This window comes from Erpetoichthys calabaricus, chromosome 9 (genome assembly GCF_900747795.2).
Source record: "Erpetoichthys calabaricus chromosome 9, fErpCal1.3, whole genome shotgun sequence".
NCBI lineage: Eukaryota > Metazoa > Chordata > Cladistia > Polypteriformes > Polypteridae > Erpetoichthys > Erpetoichthys calabaricus.
In genome coordinates, this window is record NC_041402.2 from 109541180 (window position 1) to 109561073 (window position 19894).

The 19894-nt window shown below is 40.4% G+C and overlaps 1 protein-coding gene across 1 annotated transcript in view; it reads right to left on the reverse strand.

The window, feature by feature from the left end:
- tdrd12 (tudor domain containing 12) overlaps positions 1-19894 on the reverse strand; it is a 725767-nt gene that overhangs the window by 407904 nt on the left and 297969 nt on the right. Inside the window, exon 13 of the mRNA XM_051932225.1 lies at positions 3891-4044. Within this exon, the coding sequence (XP_051788185.1) occupies positions 3891-4044 (154 nt within the window). The remainder of the gene's footprint in view (positions 1-3890; positions 4045-19894) is intronic.

Sequence of the window (19894 nt, forward strand, 5' to 3'; positions counted from 1 at the left end):
GTAACAAGACTAAGCTTAGAACTAAATTTTTTCTTATTATAATTTTTCTTTTTTTTTGCTATTTTAATTTTTCTTCTTTTATTTTTGTGTGAACTGTTTTACTTTCAAAATTTAACTAAACTTTTAAAAACGAAGATATCTTGTCTGTGGAATCATTTCTGCGCGTCAGGCTTTTGTTGAATCCCATTTTTTTAAGTTGGAGCTGCTGAATTTTGGAAACTTTGGGAAAACGCAGCTACGGTCTTTGTGGAAACCTGAATTTTTGCTCAGCTTTCTTTTGAGTCCATTAGGACACTGTTCTGCAATACAGAGATTGTTTGGCATTTTAAGTGTTTCATCCTTTAAAGGCAGATTTAAGCAATAGTGGCCATCTACTAGTCTTGCAGATTCTGAGGCTATGCACATGAACTTGATGTTCTCCTGTGACATTTCCTCTTTCTCCTCACAGCTGCTCTCTGGAAACTCTGTGTTAATACTATAGAAGCAACATATTGTATCTTCAGTTTCTGAGATTGACACATGATTGACTAGCTTAATACTCTGTTTTGCAAGGTCATCTAACTCCTTGTATGGCCCACCAACCACCCATCCAAGTGCAGTATTCACAGCATGAGATCCACCTCTTCTGATAGGTATGATATGCCACAAGCTTGAAGATTTCAGGGCTGTTGACTCCTATTAAAAGATCAACTTCAGAGTCAATAAAGGGTAGACGTACCTCTTTAAGATATGCCCACATCTTGATGTCTTCTTGTCGTGGAATATTTTCTCTGTCCAGTGGGATAGTGACCTGTGTATAATACCTTTGGCAAATTTATATATATATATATATTTTTTTTATCATTGAGACCACAAATTTCCAAATGTAATAAAACAGTACTCTTAGTTAGTATTCCTGAATCAACCTTATAGTTATTCATAGTTTTGAGAAATACTTGGGTTCTTTTCCCACGGAAGTTTAACTGCTTTACTTTACTGTATGTTGCTCCTTTATCCTTTTTGATGTGCAAGATGTTTGGGTGCTGCAAAGAACATATGTGACATTTCATTCTTTCCTTACAATTCTTTCCAAGATGCCACTGTTTGAGACAACGAAAGCATAGACCTTTAGATTCTAAAAAGTAAATTCTATCTTTATGTGGTAACTCTTTGATTTTGCTACATTAAGCAAGAGCATGCTTATCACTGCAAAATACAGAAGGCTTTTTAAATGCAGAGACATCAGTTCCAGTCTTTTTGACCGAGGTTTCTTGAATTCCCTTTTCAGCTGCATCGGAAATACTTGTAATGAAAATACTTCCTGCTGTCTGGCCACTGTTTAAAGGAGACTTAGACTTGTGAATCTTTTCTTTATTCTCTTTGCTATCTTGTGGAAAATCTCCATATAGGGGATGCATCAACAACTTCGCCTGTCGGTGAAGAAAGGTAGTTGGGTGGTCAATACCTGTCCTTCTATCTTCACATTCTTGACGTTCATAAGCTGAGTTTCAACACTTATCTCGTAGAGAATGTGGGAGATTTGAGATTATTGTACAGATATTTTGATTGCTGTTGAATGCTTCACGGCTCCCTGTATTGGCCATGGCGTTCATACAGCTGTTAAAGGTTGCATAGTCTCTCAGGTCCATCATTCTCCTTTTATTTGATGCCATTTCAATGCCTTTTTCCAGGTATGTATCAGCTATGAATATTTGGTTGCCACAGTAACTTTACCCAGTAGTGTGCTACAAACTTGAAAGAAACTTCAACTCCCAGCAGTGGCTCTGATTGGTCATCTGCTGAGGGTGCAGGGGCTGCTGGGGACAAGGAGGCCGGCAAAAGATTTAAAAGGAGGCCAGTTCTACAGACAAAAAGAGAAGTCTTTTATTGTTTCATGTCTAGAGTTACTGGTCTGTCTGCCTTCCTGTTTTACTACCTTTGGATTCTTGTTTTGTCCTGGATTATCTCCTGTGCGTGTGTATGGACTGTCTGGTGTCTGCCTGCTGTGTGAGGACTGATTTGGATTCTGTGTCAATCTTCAAAGAAAGGAGCGCTCCTGGTCCCATCATTCGTCATCTTCTGGAAATATGGGTAGGACTGTCCTTACATTCACATACAGCGAGCTGATCTCTGGAATATATCCATGATTTCATTCCATCAGTTGCCGTTTTTCACAGATTTCATGTGTGGTGTGTGGATTTAATTAGTGGTTTGTTATTATTGAACTCATGTTTATTGTATGTCGCCGTAAAGGGAACTGGGGTGGGATCGTTGTAGTTTGTATAGTTACATTTAGTTTCTTATTGTTTAATACAGTCTTCTATTTCTGTTTTATTACCTGTTCCTTTTTTGTCTCTGTGATGGAGTGTGTGCAATTCAGGCCAAGGCTGGGTGCGTTCCTGGGATCCCCACTGAAAAAATAAATAAATCACCATCAAAGGCGGTGAGAATGTTAGCTGGGTTTTAGTTCGCTACAAGTTGCATTCTGGCTTCTGCATATCCTTCCCTTGGTGCCATTCATACACAGCCTTTAGCCATTTCTTGAGAATGACCTCTCGTCTACTGGATCAAATAATTTATCTTGGGGGTCCTCTAACATGTAACTTACATTATGATCAAAGGCCCTGATGAAATGTGCATAAACCAATGGTTCACCTGAAAAAAAGGGACCTGCCTAAATATTATAAAATATGATATTCCTCTTGCCTATCTCTTTGCTGGGCTCTCGATACTAACGATCCTGTTATATGTATCAGAAACGTGGACATTTCAAATCTGACCTGGTCAAACTGGAAGTCTTCCAGATGCAATGCCTACATCAAATCCTGCGAGTCTCGATTCGTAAACGCATCTGGAGAGAAAATTGGCAGAATTGCGGACGGCAGCCAACCACTACGATGGTTTGGTCACATTTGTCGAACGAGTGGCAGCCATTTACCACACAAAATCCTCTGCCAGCAAAAACCCAGCCATTGGGAAATCAAACATACAGCTCCCAAGAAAACATAGTCCAAACAAATCGAAGACGACCTGGAGAACTCAAGACTCTACATCGACAAAACCAGACACATTGCCAAGTACCACCTAGCATGGAAGGGACTTGTGTCCTTAATCCTAGATCCACTGGCACCTACAGCAGCATACTGGCTCCGAGGATGCCCTCAGCCGGATGCCAGCTAGGGACCATTGGGAAGAATGGGCAAGTGCATATAGTGTGATGCCATGTTTTCCAAAAGCATGCTGAACATTGTGCATTAATAATAATGGGGTTCAAGGATGAAAAACTTAAGAATAACTTATGATGACTTAAGAATCCAGAAAGCACTCTCTGAACAGAACACATCATAACCGAATAAACTGGTAATGTGTGACTCTAGTAGGTTGGTACCAAATCTGAATAGTATTACAAAGTAAACTCAGTACTAGTTGCACTTGCAGTACTCATAGCCTTTGAAACTACCATGTTTCAATTAAATGGCAATTTATATTCATTAATCCCATATGATAAACTGTCCATTTAACTATCTGTTCAATTAGCTATTTATGGTTGAGAATATTATAGTATAAATCACTAAATAAACTGCACACAATAGCACCGCATGTATTAATAAAATATGAGCTCAAAAACATACAAGTGCAAACAGTTAATGAAATTAGTTTTGAGCAACTGCATAGTACAACCAAATGACTTTGTAAAATTCCAGAAGACGCCTGATAGACATCACCCTTATAAACAAATATATAAATGCAAAGAATTATTATTATTATTAAATATCCATTAAATATCCATAATGCAATATTTACATAGTACAATTTACAAAAAAAATGTGAAACCATGATTCTTATTAAGCAATCTATTAAAACTAAAGCAAAAAATATACCACAAAGAATTAAAATGGATAAATTCGTACATTCTTTCTGAATCTTCAGGTGTTCAGCTTTCTCAGTATTTAAACCAAATAAAAGTAACATAGGACTAAGTGACTCCACTGATTTAAACTCTTCAAGAAGTGTAAAAACATGCCGAGCTTTCCTCCATGAAGGGCACAAAATGACAGCTGCTGGCTGAAAGATAAAAGAAAAAAAAAGAAAAAGAAAAGAAGACTTGAGATTTCGAGTGCTTCTACTGTCCCATTTTTTAAATTAGAAAATTAAAATGCATGTTTAAAAATAAAATTCCTGCAACCTCTTTATTACAATTATGGCCATGATAGCAGAATAAATCTGCTACAAAGAAGAAAAACAACAAAAAAGTAAAAAACCTCTACTTTATACTCTACAGACATGATACTAAAAGCATTCAAAAAGCTCAAAAGTTCAATTACATAAATCACTTTAACTGAATACTCCATCCAAACTTTTTTTATGTGATACTTACCCCATGCACTTTGTAGTAATGGCCAAGAACAATTTTAATCTCATGTTTTCAAAAAGAACAAAAAAAAAAAAAGGCACATTCTTGTCTTGCATAATCCATTTGCCAACTTATCCAGTCATATGCTCACAATGTCCCAAATACATGTATCTCTCTAATTATAATAAAAAAAATACTTGGGTCGAGACGTGATCTTCTTGGAAGACACTTTGACGTTCCATGAGAGTCATTTTGACGTCCCACGAGACAAAGCAGCAAGAAAAAAGAACAGCTGCTGTACAGACTTTTTAAAAGATCAACGAATAGTGCGACAAAGCAGAACATGCAGCAGCTTGGCAGCAGCAAGCCAGCAGCTGATTCATCCGCATCTCCTTAGTGTGCGTTCCACCCTTCACTCCCACCCTTTCACAACGCAAGTGGCACAGACGTGAAGTGGCTGGTGCGCAACACGACAAGCAGAACACACAGCTCGGTACCAGCAGTAGCAAGCCAGCAACTGATCCATCCGCATCTCCTTAGCGTGCGTTCAGACCCCCACAACATGAGTGGCAGAGGCACGAAGCGCACCCTGGGGGTGGGCAAACGAAGCAAGCAGGGGGCTTTAACCCCCTAGTTTTAAATAAAATATTAAATAAACTACTTGCAGAAAAGGGTTTCATGAATGAAAATGAAAGTCTTTTCAAATGACACTTCTCATCATTATATTTTTATTAATATTCACAACTCAAGTACCTCTGTATTATTCAGCAGTGGCCTATGAAACTGGTTCATCAGTCATGTGTTCTTGCTCCCACTCTATTCAATGCTTGCCTGGACTGGGTGCTGGGCAAGGTCATGGGGTCCAGCGGCTGTGGGGCATCTGTTGGCGAAGAAAGATTCACTGATCTTGACTTTGCTGATGATGCTGTGATCTTTGTGGAGTCAATGGAGGCTCTGACTGGGGCTCTCGAGAGACTGACTGAGGAGTCCGAGTGTCTGGGCTTGCGAGTGTCCAGGATAAAAACCATGATCCAGGCCTTTAATGACCTCTTAGGCACAGTCATCAGCAGTGTGTCTGTCTAAGGAGAGAGTGACAATTTTTTCGAGAGGTTTACTTACCTTGGCAATAACAGTCATGTCTGGTGACTCTTCCTATGAAGTCAGTAGACAGATTAGGAAAGCATGGGGAATCATGAGTTCACTGGAAAGGGGTGTGAGGCGCTCATAATAACTATGCAAAAGGACGAGGTCCAAGTGTTTAGAGTCCTGGTGCTACCTCTATTGCTATATGGTTGCGAGATATGGACGCTATCCAGTAACCTGGGACGAAGATATGACTACTACGGTATTTTGTCCCTCCTTGGGTACTGCTGGTTTGACTTTGTGTTTGACTAATGAGGCACATTACCTACACTGTGAGGGAGCGTCAGTTACAGCACTACGGCCATGTGGTGCAATTCCCCAAGGGAGACCCAGCTCGCAGGATCCTTATTGTTGAGAACCCGAGTGGCTGGACTAGGCCAAGGGGACTCCCATATAACACCTGGCTGCAGCACATAAGAGTGTCATTTCCAGAGGCTGGGACAGGACCGCATGTCTACCTGGGGGAATCCCAATCAGGATCCCGATGTTTCTTCATGTGGTGGGTGCAGCAATGCGCTGTACCAGTGCATGCTCCCCAACCTGACCTGACATTATTCAGGTGACACAAAAAAGTGACAGCTTCCTTATATCAATGTCACATGAAATTTGAAACCATTCCCTCCACAACAGGCAATGCTCAAGCTAAAACTGTATTTATTATATCCTTGATCCTCTAACCTTGTTAGTAAGTACCTGGAATGTATGATACGAACGAACCACCCTTGTTGTGATTCTTTAGACGTCTTTGTGAAAAAATTCAAAAAGGTAATTGATGTCATAGTACAAGGAAAAATATCAGTTAGCCATTTACTAGAAAATGGTATGTTATAAAAATCTATAAATTAATAAATAATTACTTTTTTCATACTGGCTGTTAAAGTAGAATGGGAAGAAGCAGCAATAATCTCCTTAATGACAAAAAGCATCTCAACCGAAATAAAAGACAAAATAGTTGGTTACACACTAGATGAGGTTATAGATGTTGCTCAGAAAATAAGAACAAGATTAGTTTAACATACTTTCGAAAAGAGAAAAGAAACAGGCTAATTTTCAAGAGAGAAGTTATGTTTTTACTGAAGTAATCTGGGGCATTTAATGTTTCATTTAAGGGTTGGAGGGATGGGCACTTGTAGTCACGCTCTGTTTCAGAATTTATTTATTTGCTGTGATAGTGAATAAGGAACAAATTATCGCTATGATAGGTAGTAAGCTGCTGAAGACATCATTATAACAACACTCTTATGGTATATTATATATAAATAAAAAAAAAAAAAAAGATTCACCTTTTTATCGACACACAGGAAGCCTATTGGTTACGGACTAACACCTCTTTTACAGTTTCAGATTAGGCAACTTTTCATACAGAGACTATCACCCTCTTCATCATCCAGTCTCAATTATATTAACTGATTTAATACATAGGTAGAATCAAGAAGGCATTTGTATGTGTCTCCTCATTATAAATCAAACAGTAATGTGCATTAATAAATGCATCTTTCATATTGCATCTCTGTTGTTAATCATTTGTGATACATTATAAGTGATATGATATTTAAAAATTGTTACTAACCCTTCCCTATTCTGTTTCTCTTCTGGGTATTCTCATGTAACATTTGGCGCCACTACTCTAGTGCCAAGTTGTCTGCCTGTCTATGGAAAAGTCATCTCAAGAGCTGGAATCACTGGAATCAACAGGTACAAGGTTCTCTTCATCAGATTGGCAGGTCTACCACTGAATTATCTGTAAAATTGAAAGTGGGAGGAGGCAGCAGTAGGGCGAGGTCTTCATGACTCTTACTGTGTCTGGCTGGTCTTTGACTTCTTTTCTTCAATTTGGCTGTGGTTTTACAATTAGCTGATGGACAGATATTTTTATTTTCCATTTCTGTTTTGAAGTATTTTAAGAAATCTGTATCCTTATATGAGATAGTTCAGTATTTTGCAAGCAGTACAATCTATTCTTGCATTTTTCCTTGAGAGTTGTGGCGCTGCTCTGTGCCTGCACTTGGTGAGGACTGCTGTGCAAGAACAAAGTAGTTTGTACTATTATATTGTATTTCTGAGGTAGCAGTGATAGATTGGCCATTTAGCTCTGTGAAAAGGATTACTTGTATTCTGCTCTGTGTTGCATTTATCCCATTTATGGACACCCATTATACACACAATAGATGGGAGTATCTTTTTTAGGGAGTGTTTTCTTACGGAGTCTAGGTTGGGGAGGGGCAGTCAAAGACAGGGCCTGTTCAAGCCCATTCAGTAATTCCTTTTTAGATTTTGTGGTTTACAAGAAATAAATTGTTGTTGTTGCTGTAAATGTTCTAATACAAGATTATACAGACTTTCTGACATTTTCAGTAAAGACTTATTCCAAGAATTACTGCCATATTTTAAGTTCAATTGTTCCATAGAGTTTCTTCCAGAATTACTTAAGGGAAAGATATAAATATGATGCCATGGAGATGTATATTCAAGAATATCTCACCAATGGGTTTATCACTTTGTCTAACAGTCCTATAGGTGTGGGCTTAGACCATGAATTGATTATCAGGAATTAAATTAAAATCACCATTAAAAATTTCTCTCATCTCATTATTGCTAAATCAAGCAAGGGAATCTACTGTCTTTACCAAATAAAGAATTATTTATTTACAGATTTATTTAGATTTATGTAGTGCTTATAATTTCATCTGTATATGTATGGAATGGATGAATGGAAAACTGTATTTAATACTGTCAATGTGCACTACAAATACCGCATTCATGCCATATAGCTGTTCAGCCAATGTCTTATATTTAGTGATTTATTAGGACAGAATGTTTTAGTATAAATTAATGATAATTCTCATTTTCTCAAAAAAATAAGTACAAGACTGGTGTCAAGAAAACCCTGAAATGACTTACAGCTAACCATCTCTTTCAAAGATTAGAAAAATGAGTTTCAATACAACAAAGTGATATTTTTGGAGTAAAAAAATAACAACAGTGGTTGGTAATGAAATGATTGTAGGACACAAAATATTCCTTTTATGACTTACACAAAAATCTCATGTACTTAACGTTTTGCAAAGTCCCCGAGTAATGGGATAGAGTCCTTGACTGAACTCATGCTTCTCATATGTGTGACAATCCCTGGCATTTCGTACACTCTGAATATCCTCAAACAATATTTTAATTGGGAGAACAAATAACTGATAAATGAGATTATGGTAAAGAATGTGACGTCTGTCATAGACCTAAATTTACTCAAAGGTTTCCTTTAGGACTGCTTCAACTTTCACCTGTGCTTTCAAGACCGTGAGAAACCATTTCCATGGACTTCATTACTGATCTTTCACACTTAATGGTTTCACCACCACTTTTGCAGTTAGTGGCCCAATTTTCTAAATATGCAAACATTTTTACTGATACTAGAGGTGGGCGGTATGACCAAATTTCTATATCACGGTATTTTTCTAAATTCTGCCGGTTTCACGGCATTAGACGGTATTTTTTTCCCCATGCATGAGTGGATGTTAACCACATTTTCCACTGCAATTACTGCAGTAGACTGGCTAAGAATAACCTATTAGACTGTTATGAGAATTGTACATCGTACAAAAAGACATTTTAATGTGCACACAAGTATTAATCCAGGTTTGCATGGCCCCATAAAGTGATTTCAAGTGATTTCCAGTTTTCAAGGGGGTGGCACTAAAGAGAAGGAATCACACTGCATGACAGATGCAGTCAAAATATAGAACCTTTAATTGAACAAATTTTGCAAAAGCTTAAACTATGATTTTGACAACATATTTTCAACCATCCAAAGAGGCATTTAGACTTAGTAAAATATCCAGAGGTGTTTGTCAAAAGTTGGATTGCACTGAACACGTCTTAGAAAAGGAATAAATAGTAAATATTTTTTGTAAACCAACTACACTTTCTGTTAATGTTAACAATCTCTGTCCACTGACACATTTAAGTGACTTTTTAAACAATTTTACCATCATTAAACTGCATAATATTTAAACTAATAAATAACAACAATAAAATACATAATAGTATTACTGATAGCTGCACCATTACTTCAAGGCTTCAAGCCCAGGTGCATTACACAGTATTCACCAAATTAAAATAAAATAAAACAAGTGCAACTTGGTGATGACATCTTACCAACTGTACCATCATTTAGGCAAACTGCATTAATATGGACCTTGCTTCAAGCTAAGCTATATACATAAATAATAAAAACTGCAACTTGCATTTATAATGCTGTTTGTGGTATAGCCCTATGGAAGCGCATTAGGGCCACTGTGAAGAAAAAAAAATATGGACACGGAAGAAAAAAACAAACTATATGTCAAGAATAAATTCAACATGTTGACTATGTCAAGATTGAAGTCGACATTTCCACTTTATTCTCATAGTTTATTTTATAATTAAAGTAGAATGTTGTAAACTAAACTTCATCCTAAAATCAATGTTTAATTTACTAGATTTTCTCAAACCCCGTCACAAGTTAATGCAGCACATCAAATACTTTGTGTTAAGTGTTCCCCGATCCAGTCGTTAATCACTACGCTTCTTAAACTGACTTCCTCCGCACTAACAGCAGGCACCTGCAGCAATCACCGCACAGATAAACGTCTTTGTGAAATTAAAACTAGTTAACTTAGCCAACGGAGTGTTCAGAACTTTAAAAATATCTTCGTTATACATGTTTAATTATGCCATCCATTCAGAGTTGCGCCCATCTCTGAACGAGTCGCCAGCACATCGCAGGATCAATACAAGCAAAACATACACTAGCAAGTACAAAAACAAGTACAACTTGGCTTGCAGTGTTATCCAGTAGTATAGAAACAGTATTTACACATCTGCCCTTTTAAAATCAAAGTATCTCCAGGAAACGGACGTGATTCCTTTTTTTTCGGCAAAACTTCTTCTGTGTCATTATGTTTAACTTTATCGTCAGCTTCTTTTTCGGAATGCTCTCTGTCCATTTTCACTGCGCAGCATACCTATGCTACCGCCCACTATTTGGTGGTGTAGCAGTGAAAAAGGTTCCCACTTGAACAGTTTCCCGCTGTGCCACGTTCCGAACGTCGTTTAGGCAATTTAAACCAGTGTTGCAGTATAAGAAAAATCCATATCATAAAAAAAAATAAAAAACGGTTTTCGGTATGAACTGGTATACCGCCCAGCACTCACTGATACCATTCCTAAACAAATAACCTACTTACATGGCTTTCCCTCATGAAAATTATCATCATACTGGCATTCCCAACTTACAAGGAATGCAACTATTAATCAATGTAATAAACTGACAAACAATTTTAGTCAAATTGTATCTTTTAAATGAACAACTTGTACCTGCCCCTTCCCTACATTGTGCCCTGGCAAGCTATGATCAATGTTATTCCTGATAATGAAATCTAAAACATTTTGTTATCCAAAAAAATAAATAAATAAAACTTACATTTTTGTAATTTTAACTTTAATCTCACTAGTCTTTATACAAAATGTACATGCGAGCAGGTAATTGCCAGTATATCTGTATTATTCAATTATGCGCAGTCAAAATATTAGTTTAGACAATTGCATTTATTTGTGTGTATCTGCAAGTACTCCTCGCTGCTGGTGTCAGAAAATGTGGATTTCATTGGTCATTTCAACCATCAGTCAACTTTCCCTTCTTGAACTGAAAACAAATACCAAAGCCTTATTATGCTGTAGACGTCACTGGCCAAAACTGACCATCATTCACAGATGTCCTTGCTAGTTCTCCGGAATTGGCAACTTTCACCAAACCTCAATGAAAAGGAACTTAAAGCATGCCACATTAGTTTGAAAGATACCATTAAGTAGTCTGAAAATTAGAGCCAAGGAAGATTTGTCAGGCTCGATTATACACCTTCATGTTTTACATTCAGCCAGTACCTAAACTGGAAAAAGATTATCTTTACACGTAAAAGAGGTTGGAATTTCAGCAAATGCAGCCTTATTTTAAACACATACTGATTGATTGCTGATGACACCATTGCAGTGGCAGATTAAGCACTACCTAGCAAGCAATCAATCTTATCAACCAAGCCAGAACTACATGTATATATTTAGTTTTAATGAGTTTATTAGTGCTATTGTTGTCACGCTATCGAACTTCTCTAGGTTAAATGCTCCATAAAAAGCAAATTTTGAGATTGCAGCTCTCTTAATATATTTACAATGTCACAATATTTCAAAGTTTTTAACAGGGGATCACACAGGGTATATTTTATGAAGAGTAATGTACCAAATCACCTCAATATTGAAATAATGTCCAGCAATGGATCTGTGGGCAATGAATTTTTATCCCTCCATCCATCCTCTTTCGCTTATCTGAGGTCGGGTCGCGAGGGCAGCAGCTTGAGCAAAGATGTCCAGACTTCCCTCTCACTGGCCACTTCTTCTAGCTCTTCCGGGAGAATCCCAAGGGGTTCCTAGGCCAGCCGGGAGACATAGTCCCTCCAGCGTGTCCTGGGTGAACTTCCCCGGGACCTCCTCCCGGTTGGACGTGCCCGGAACACCTCACCAGGGAGGCGTCCAGGAGGCATCCTGATCAGATGCCCGAGCCACCTCATCTGATTCCTCTCGATGCGGAGGAGCACCGGCTCTACTCTGAGCCTCTCCCGGATGACTGAAATTCTCACCCTATCTTTAAGGGAAAGCCAAGACACCCTGCGGAGGAAACTCATTTCAGCCGCTTGTATTCGCGATCTCGTTCTTTCGGTCACTACCCATAGTTCATGACCATAGGTGAGGGTAGGAACATAGATTGACTGGTAAATTGAGAGCTTTGCCTTATGGCTCAGCTCCTTTTTCACCAAGACAGACCGATGCAGAGCCGGTATCACTGCGGACACCGCACCGATCCACCTGTCGATCTTACGCTCCATTCTTCCCTCACTCGTGAACAAGACCCCAAGATACTTGAACTCGCTCCCAACCCTGAGAGGGCAATCCACCCTTTTCCGGCTGAGGACCATGGTCTCGGATTTGGAGGTGCTGATTCCCATCACAGCCGCTTCACACTCAGCTGTGAACTGATTCAGAGAGAGCTGAAGATCACAGCCTGATGAAGCAAACAGGGCAACATCATCTGCAAAAAGCAGTGACCCAATCCCGAGTCCACCAAACCGGACCCCCTCAACACCCTGGCTGTGCCTAGAAATTCTGTCCATAAAAGTTATGAACAGAATTGGTGACAAAGGGCAGCCCTGGCGGAGTCCAACTCTCACTGGAAACTGGTTCGACTTACTGCCGGCAATGCGGACCAAGCTCTGACACCGGTTGTACAGGGACCGAACAGCCCTTATCAGGGGGTCCGGTACCCCATACTCCCGGAGCACCCCCAACAGGATTCCACGAGGGACACAGTCAAACACCTTTTCCAAGTCCACAAAACACATGTAGACTGGTGGGGCAAACTCCCATGAACCCTCCAGGACCCTGCTAAGGGTGTAGAGCTGGTCCACTGTTCCGCGACCAGGACGAAAACCATACTGTTCCTCCTGAATCCGAGGTTCGACTATCCAACGGATCCTCCTCTCTAGAAACCCTGAATAGACTTTTCCAGGGAGGCTGAGGAGTGTGATCCCTTTGTAGTTGGAACACACCCTCCAGTCCCCCTTCTTAAAGAGGGGGACCACCACCCCGGTCTGCCAATCCAGAGGCACTGTCCCCGATGTCTATGTGATGTTGCAGAGACGTGTCAACCAAGACAGCCCTATAACATCCAGAGCCTTGAGGAACTCCGGGCATATCTCATCCACCCCTGGGGCCCTGCCACCAATGACTTTTTTGACCACCTCGGTGACCTCAGTCCCAGAGATGGGGGAGCCCACCTCCGAGTCCCCAAGCTCTGCTTCCTCACTGGAAGGCATATTAGTGGGATTGAGAAGGTCTTCGAAGTACACCCCCCACCGACCCACAACGTCCCAAGTCGAGGTCAGCAGCGCACCATCCCCACCATATACAGTGTTGACACTACACTGCTTCACCATCCTGAGACACCGGATGGTGGACCAGAATCTCCTTGAAGCCGTCTGAAAGTCGTTCTCCATGGCCTCCCCAAACTCCTCCCATGCCCCAGTTTTTGCCTCAGCAACCAACGAAGCTGCATTCCGCTTGGCCTGCCGGTACCTATTAGCTGCCTCCAGAGTCCAACAGGACAAAAGGGACCGGAAGGACTCCTTGTTCAGCTTGACAACATCTCTCACCGCCGGTGTCCACCAACGGGTTCGGGGATTGCCGCCACGACAGGCACCGACCACAGCTTCGGTCAGCCACCTCAACAATAGAGGCACGGAACATGGCCCATTCGGACTCAATGTCCTCCACCTCCCTAAGGACGTGGTCGAACTTCTGCCGGAGGTGGGAGTTGAAGCTACTTCTGACAGGGGGCTCTGCCAGACGTTCCTAGCACACCCTCACAACACGTTTGGGCCTACCAGGCCTAACTGGCATCCTCCCCCACCATCGAAGCCAACTCACCAACAGGTGGTAATCAGTTGACAGCTCCGCCCCTCTCTTAACCCGAGTGTCCAAGACATGCAGCCGCAAGTCCAACGACACGACCACAAAGTCGATCATTGAACTAAGGCCTAGGGTGTCCTGGTGCCAAGTGCACATAAGAACACCCCTATGCTTGAACATGGTGTTTGTTATGGAAAATCCGTGACGAGCACAGAAGTCCAATAACAAAACACCACTCGGGTTCAGATCGGGGGGGAGGTTAGGGGGCATTCCTCCCAATCACGCCCTTCCAGGTCTCACTGCCATTGCCCACATGAGCATTGAAGTCTCCCAGCAGTACGAGGGAGTCCTCAGAAGGTATGCCCTCTAGCACCCCCTCCAGGGACTCCAAAAAGGGTGGGTACTCCGAACTGCTGTTCGGTGCATACGCACAAACAACAGTTAGGACCCGTCCCCCCACCCACAGGCGGAGGGAGGCTACCCTCTCGTCCACCGGGGTAAACACCAATGTACAGGCTCCAAGTCGGGGAACAATAAGTATGCCCACACCCGCTCGGAGCCTCTCACCGGGGGCAACTCCAGAGTGGTAGAGAGTCCAGCCCCTCTCAAGGAGATTGGTTCCAGAGTCCAAGCTGTGCGTCAAGGTGAGCCCAACTATATCTAGCTGGAACCTCTCAACCTCGCGCACAAGCTCAGGCTCCTTCCCCTTCAGAGAGGTGACATTCCATGTCCCAAGAGCCAGCTTCTGTAGCTGAGGATCGGACCACCAAGGTCCCCACCTTCGGCCACCACCCAACTCACACTGCACCAGACCTCTTTGGACCCACGTTGCCTCTTCGGGCTGTGCCCGGCCGAGCCCGATGGGTGCAAGCCAGGCAACCAGGCACTTGCCATCGAGCCCCACCTCCAGGCCTGGCTCCAGAGGGGAGCCCCGGTGACCCATGTCCGGGCAAGGGAAAACGCCGTACAAATTTTTTAGTCATCACAGAAGGTCAGTTGAACCGCACTTTGTCTCATCCCAGGAGCATAAAGCCCCATACAACAGAGCTCCTAGGATCACTGGGACACGCAAACCCCTCCACCACGATAATAACGACACCACCTCGAACCGTAATCAATTTTCTTTACCTAATATTCCTTTGCTTAAAATTTGACACATTAGTGGTAAAGAAATAGAACTATCTAATTTCTTTGCTGACTGCAATCATGGTTAGTGTTGCAAAAATGAAGAAAAAAAAAAAAACATCAGTTTGCATCTCTAAATGAGGCAACTCCATCTGGGTGTTTACTTTGCAGTGCCGCATTGGTCTGGCTGAGACTGTTAGGCCTGAAATGAACAGCAAATAAATAGTAACTGAAGAGTCCTCCCAGTGTTTGGGTGCAAAACTAATATCCACTTTTATCCTATTTATTTTTCCTTATCACTATGGGTGATTATACTATCTACAATTATATTCCAACATGCAATTGTTGGTAAAATGTGTCACTTATCTTTTTTTTCCTGCTTGTTTCGTAATGTAATTCAGAACTTTGACTTTTAAATATTTATCTATTGTATAGTGTTTAATGTTTAATATTAGTTTGCTTCCTGTGTGATTGTCATTTTTAATTTTATGCATGTTGTATTCCTTTTAAAAGTTGTGAAGAACTTTCAGCATGGGAAAGGCGCTATATATACGTATATATATAACATACTAATATTATTATTACACGGTGTCATGAATTCAGGTTTGATTACCAACCTCGTCAGTGTCTCTATGGAGTCTGTATGTTCTCTCATGCATATGTGGACTAAGTGTGTGTAACTTCAAACATCGTGTTATAGCATGTCACACACGTGCGCTTGGGAGGCAGTCAAAGGGCTTAAACTGGGGTAATGATAAGCCGGAGAGGGGATTGGCGATGAGCACTTATGCCTCTTCTCTCTCCACAGACCTTCAGAGGAGAAAACCGCCTAACCATATACCATTTCTGCCTCTGTTTCTGACCTCACTTAGAGGCCCCCACTAACGACCTCATTCCACTTCCTTTCCTGTAAGCACACCATTCCTACCACTTGTTATAAAAGCAATCAACCCTCACTCTCAGTCAGTCAGTACTCGCCTAAGTATCAGCTCAGTCCATAGTAACTACTCTAACCTGAAACGTATAATATATGGGTTGTATCCCCAATAGTTAATCTTTGTGTTTGTATCTTTCCACATGCTGGATACTTGGAGTGTATCATTAAGAATTCTCAATTGCCAAAATCTGTTTATCCCTACATGTTTTGTTAAATTACATACTCCCAGTTTAGACTCATAGGGAATTTCCCAGATTTTGAATGTTGCTTATTAAGGTAATTATCTGAGATGATATAACAACAGATGTTCAGTAGCAATTTAATGTTAATAATTAATGCTTGTGTCTTTGTCATTCTAAAAGATGGCGCATCACAGACGTTTTTATAAAAAGCATTGCATTTGTCTTTCCAACAGATGGCGCACCACAACACTACTTTTACTAATCTCATACCAAATGGCATGTAACAGAGGCATACGCAGTGCATGGTGTACTGTAAACATTAATTCCAAGGTCTACGTCAATTACTTACATTTCAACCAGTCTTTCAACAGCTACTACGTAATAAGTTGACAGATACAATAATAATGATATACAATTTGACAACTATAAAAAGAAATGTGTTTTTAGACCTGTAAAACTGTCCCTTTGTGGACATTTTGTTGAGTAATACAAAACTAATAAAATGTGACAAAAATGAAGTTAATTACTGAAAAAACAAAATAAAAAAAAAATCAAAAACAAAAACTAAAAAATATAAAACTAGAAAAGCACTAGCTATGAGACTCTGTACTGTTTTGGAGTGATATAATCATGATGATAGTTGTACCACATTTAGTAGAATACCCCTTTACAGGAGTATTTCACCCAAATATCTAAGAATGTGACTGTTCATTCATACAAAACCAATTCATGAACACTTGAAGAGAAAGCATGCTGGCTTCAAGTACAGCATACCACAGGACAAGTAGACGATACCATACAGTAAGTAACCCAGTTTCATTTATTTAGCATTTCAACAGTAGTTTTTCTAGTTTCAGCACAAAGGCAAGTTAAATACTCCACACTAGTCTGTTAAATGCATTTGCTAGCTTTATTTCAGGCAGAGTTGCACTTTCATATTATGTTAGATATGTATGCCAGGGCAGGCAACTTTTTAATCTTTTACTGTCATTTCTTTGATTTGAAAGAGAGCTACTTATCAGAGGCTGTCAAAATTGAGCAGCAATAACATCCTATATACAAATAGGTCTCCTTTATAAAGTTTGGTATTATTTCGAATCATTAAATTGTAAATAAATCATATTCAATCAAGCTTTTTCTATAACTTTTTTTTTTAATCCTGCACAAAACAGAACAACAGCGTCTGTTGGGTAGATGGCTTTTTTGAAAAGAAACACTTTCTACTGTAGTTTAGATCACAGATGGATGGATGAACTAAATTTACAACACTTTAATTACAGGCACGGCAAGCATCCATTTTTAATTGTTCTAGTAATTTATGCACTTCTTCCAGTCAGTTTCCTTCTCAATTATGACCTAGCAATGTGGAATAAGCACAGATGCCATAAAACCTGTTATAACCTAAAACAGATGGATGCCGTAGAACTAGGAATTACTGAATTAGTTTACAGCTTGAGAAAGGAAGGAGTGCATAAAAAAATCTTGATGAGAGTCATTCATCAACAGGACAAAAGACCCAATCAAATGTGAGCAATGTCAGATATCCTGAAAACCCCATGTGTGCATTTTAACATAAGTATGGCTCATCTCATGGACCAGAGAAGAAGAAAGAAAAAAAAAGGACAGAATGGCCACATCAGAGATCAAGAGATGCAAGATCATCTGATTTGTACGTCTGAAAATGTAACCTATAAATAACACTGATCACTGAGCCAAAAGCCACACAGGACATTAACCCCTTGATACTTCTGATTTTCGCTAAGCTTACCAAAGACTGTTTATATCCAGATTTTACTGTCTGCTATTTTTTATTTATTTTCTTCAGTTTGGCAGTGTTTAATGTTAATAAATACCATATTGCTTTTATTATACAGTATTTTCAATACTTTGTCTTTTATCTAGAATGACTGAAATAATAAATTGGTATGAAGTGTGAGTTAGATGGCTGCTGTCCTATTCACAGGGTTTATCAAGGCTATTGAAGTCACTCCACAATAATCAAAATAACTGCAGTAAAAGCAAGACATTTATTTGCTTTGTAAGTAGTATTTAACCAAAACAGTCGCACTTTTACGTGAATCGCGACAACCTCCACAGGTTTGTTAGAACAGGTGATAGGGAATCTCTTTTAATCTTAAGCAAAGTATTGAGGTGTGACTGGCACTTGGAACCACTGAAGACTTTGTCTGGGTAGGATCGCTATGTGTATGTGTGTGCATACTTATGTGTGTGATAACCTTCAAAGGCAAGAGTAGATTAACCCAATAAATGTTCCTGGTAAGTCCCAGAAATTTCCAATAATACAGTTTCAATACAATCATCTTTTATTTTCTACATCATTTCAAAATAATTCAACTGGAAAATGAATGTACATAACCCAGCCACAGGGGATGCACAAACCAGTGTGTTTCATCATGCCGGTCCCAAGCCCAGATAAATGGGGAAGGTTACGTCAGGAAGGGCATCCAGTGTAAAATTATGCCAAATCAATATGCGGACAACAATACAAATTTCCATACCAGATCAGTCGAGCCTCGGGTTAACGACAACTGCCACAAGTGCTGTTAACCAACAGGGTGCTGGGTGAAATTGGGCTGCTGTTCGCCAAAGAAGAAGGAGAAAAAGAGGGGGGAGACATGTCTGGAGGCAGGAAGAGAGGAGGAATGTAAAGAGTGGAACTGAGGGTAGGAACTTTGAATGTTAGCTGTGTAACTAGTAAGGGGAGAGAGTTAGCAGACATGATGGAGAGAAGGAAAGTTGATTTATTGTGCGTGCAAGAGACTAAATGGAGGGAGTAAGGCCAGGTGGATCAGAGGTGGATTCAAATTGTTCTATCATGGTGTGGATAGGAGGAGAAATGGAGTAGGGGTTATTCTGAAGGAACAGTATGTCAAGAGTATTTTGGAGGTGAAAAAAGAGTCTCAGAGTAATGATTATGAAGCTGAAAACTGGAGGTGTGATGATGAATGTTGTTAGTGCATATGCCCCGCAAGTTGGGTATATGATGAATAAAGAAGATTTTTGGAGTGAGTTGGATGAAGTGATGAACAGTGTACCCAAGAGACAGAAAGTGGAGATTGGAGCGAATTTCAATGGACATGTTGGTGAAGGGAACAGAGGAGACGAGTAGGTGATGGGCAAGTATGGTGTCAAGGAGAGGAATGAAGAAGGTCAGTATACAGAGGAAGAGGATGGCAAAGAAGAAGTGGGATAGTCAGAGAGATGCAGAAAGTAGACAAGATTACAAGGAGATAAGTCGCAAGGTGAAGAGAGAGGTGGTGAAGGCTAAAGAAAAGACGTATGATGAGTTGTATGAGAGGCTGGACACTAAGGAGGGAGAAAAGGACCTGTACCAATTGGCTAGGCAGAGGGATCGAGCTGGGAAAGATGTGCAGCAGGTTAGAGTGATAAAGGATAAAGATGGAAACATACTCACAAGTGAGGAGGATGTGTTGAGCAGATGGAAAGAGTACTATGAGAAGGTGATGAATGAAGAGAACGAGAGAGAAAAGATGCTGGATGATGTGGAGATGGTGAATCAGGAAGTGCAGCGGATTAGCAAGAAGGAAGTAAGGACAGCTATGAAGAGGATGAAAAATGGAAAGGCCGTTGGTCCAGATGACATACCTGTGGAAGCACGGAGGTGTTAAGGAGAGATGGCAGTGGACATTTTAACCAGAT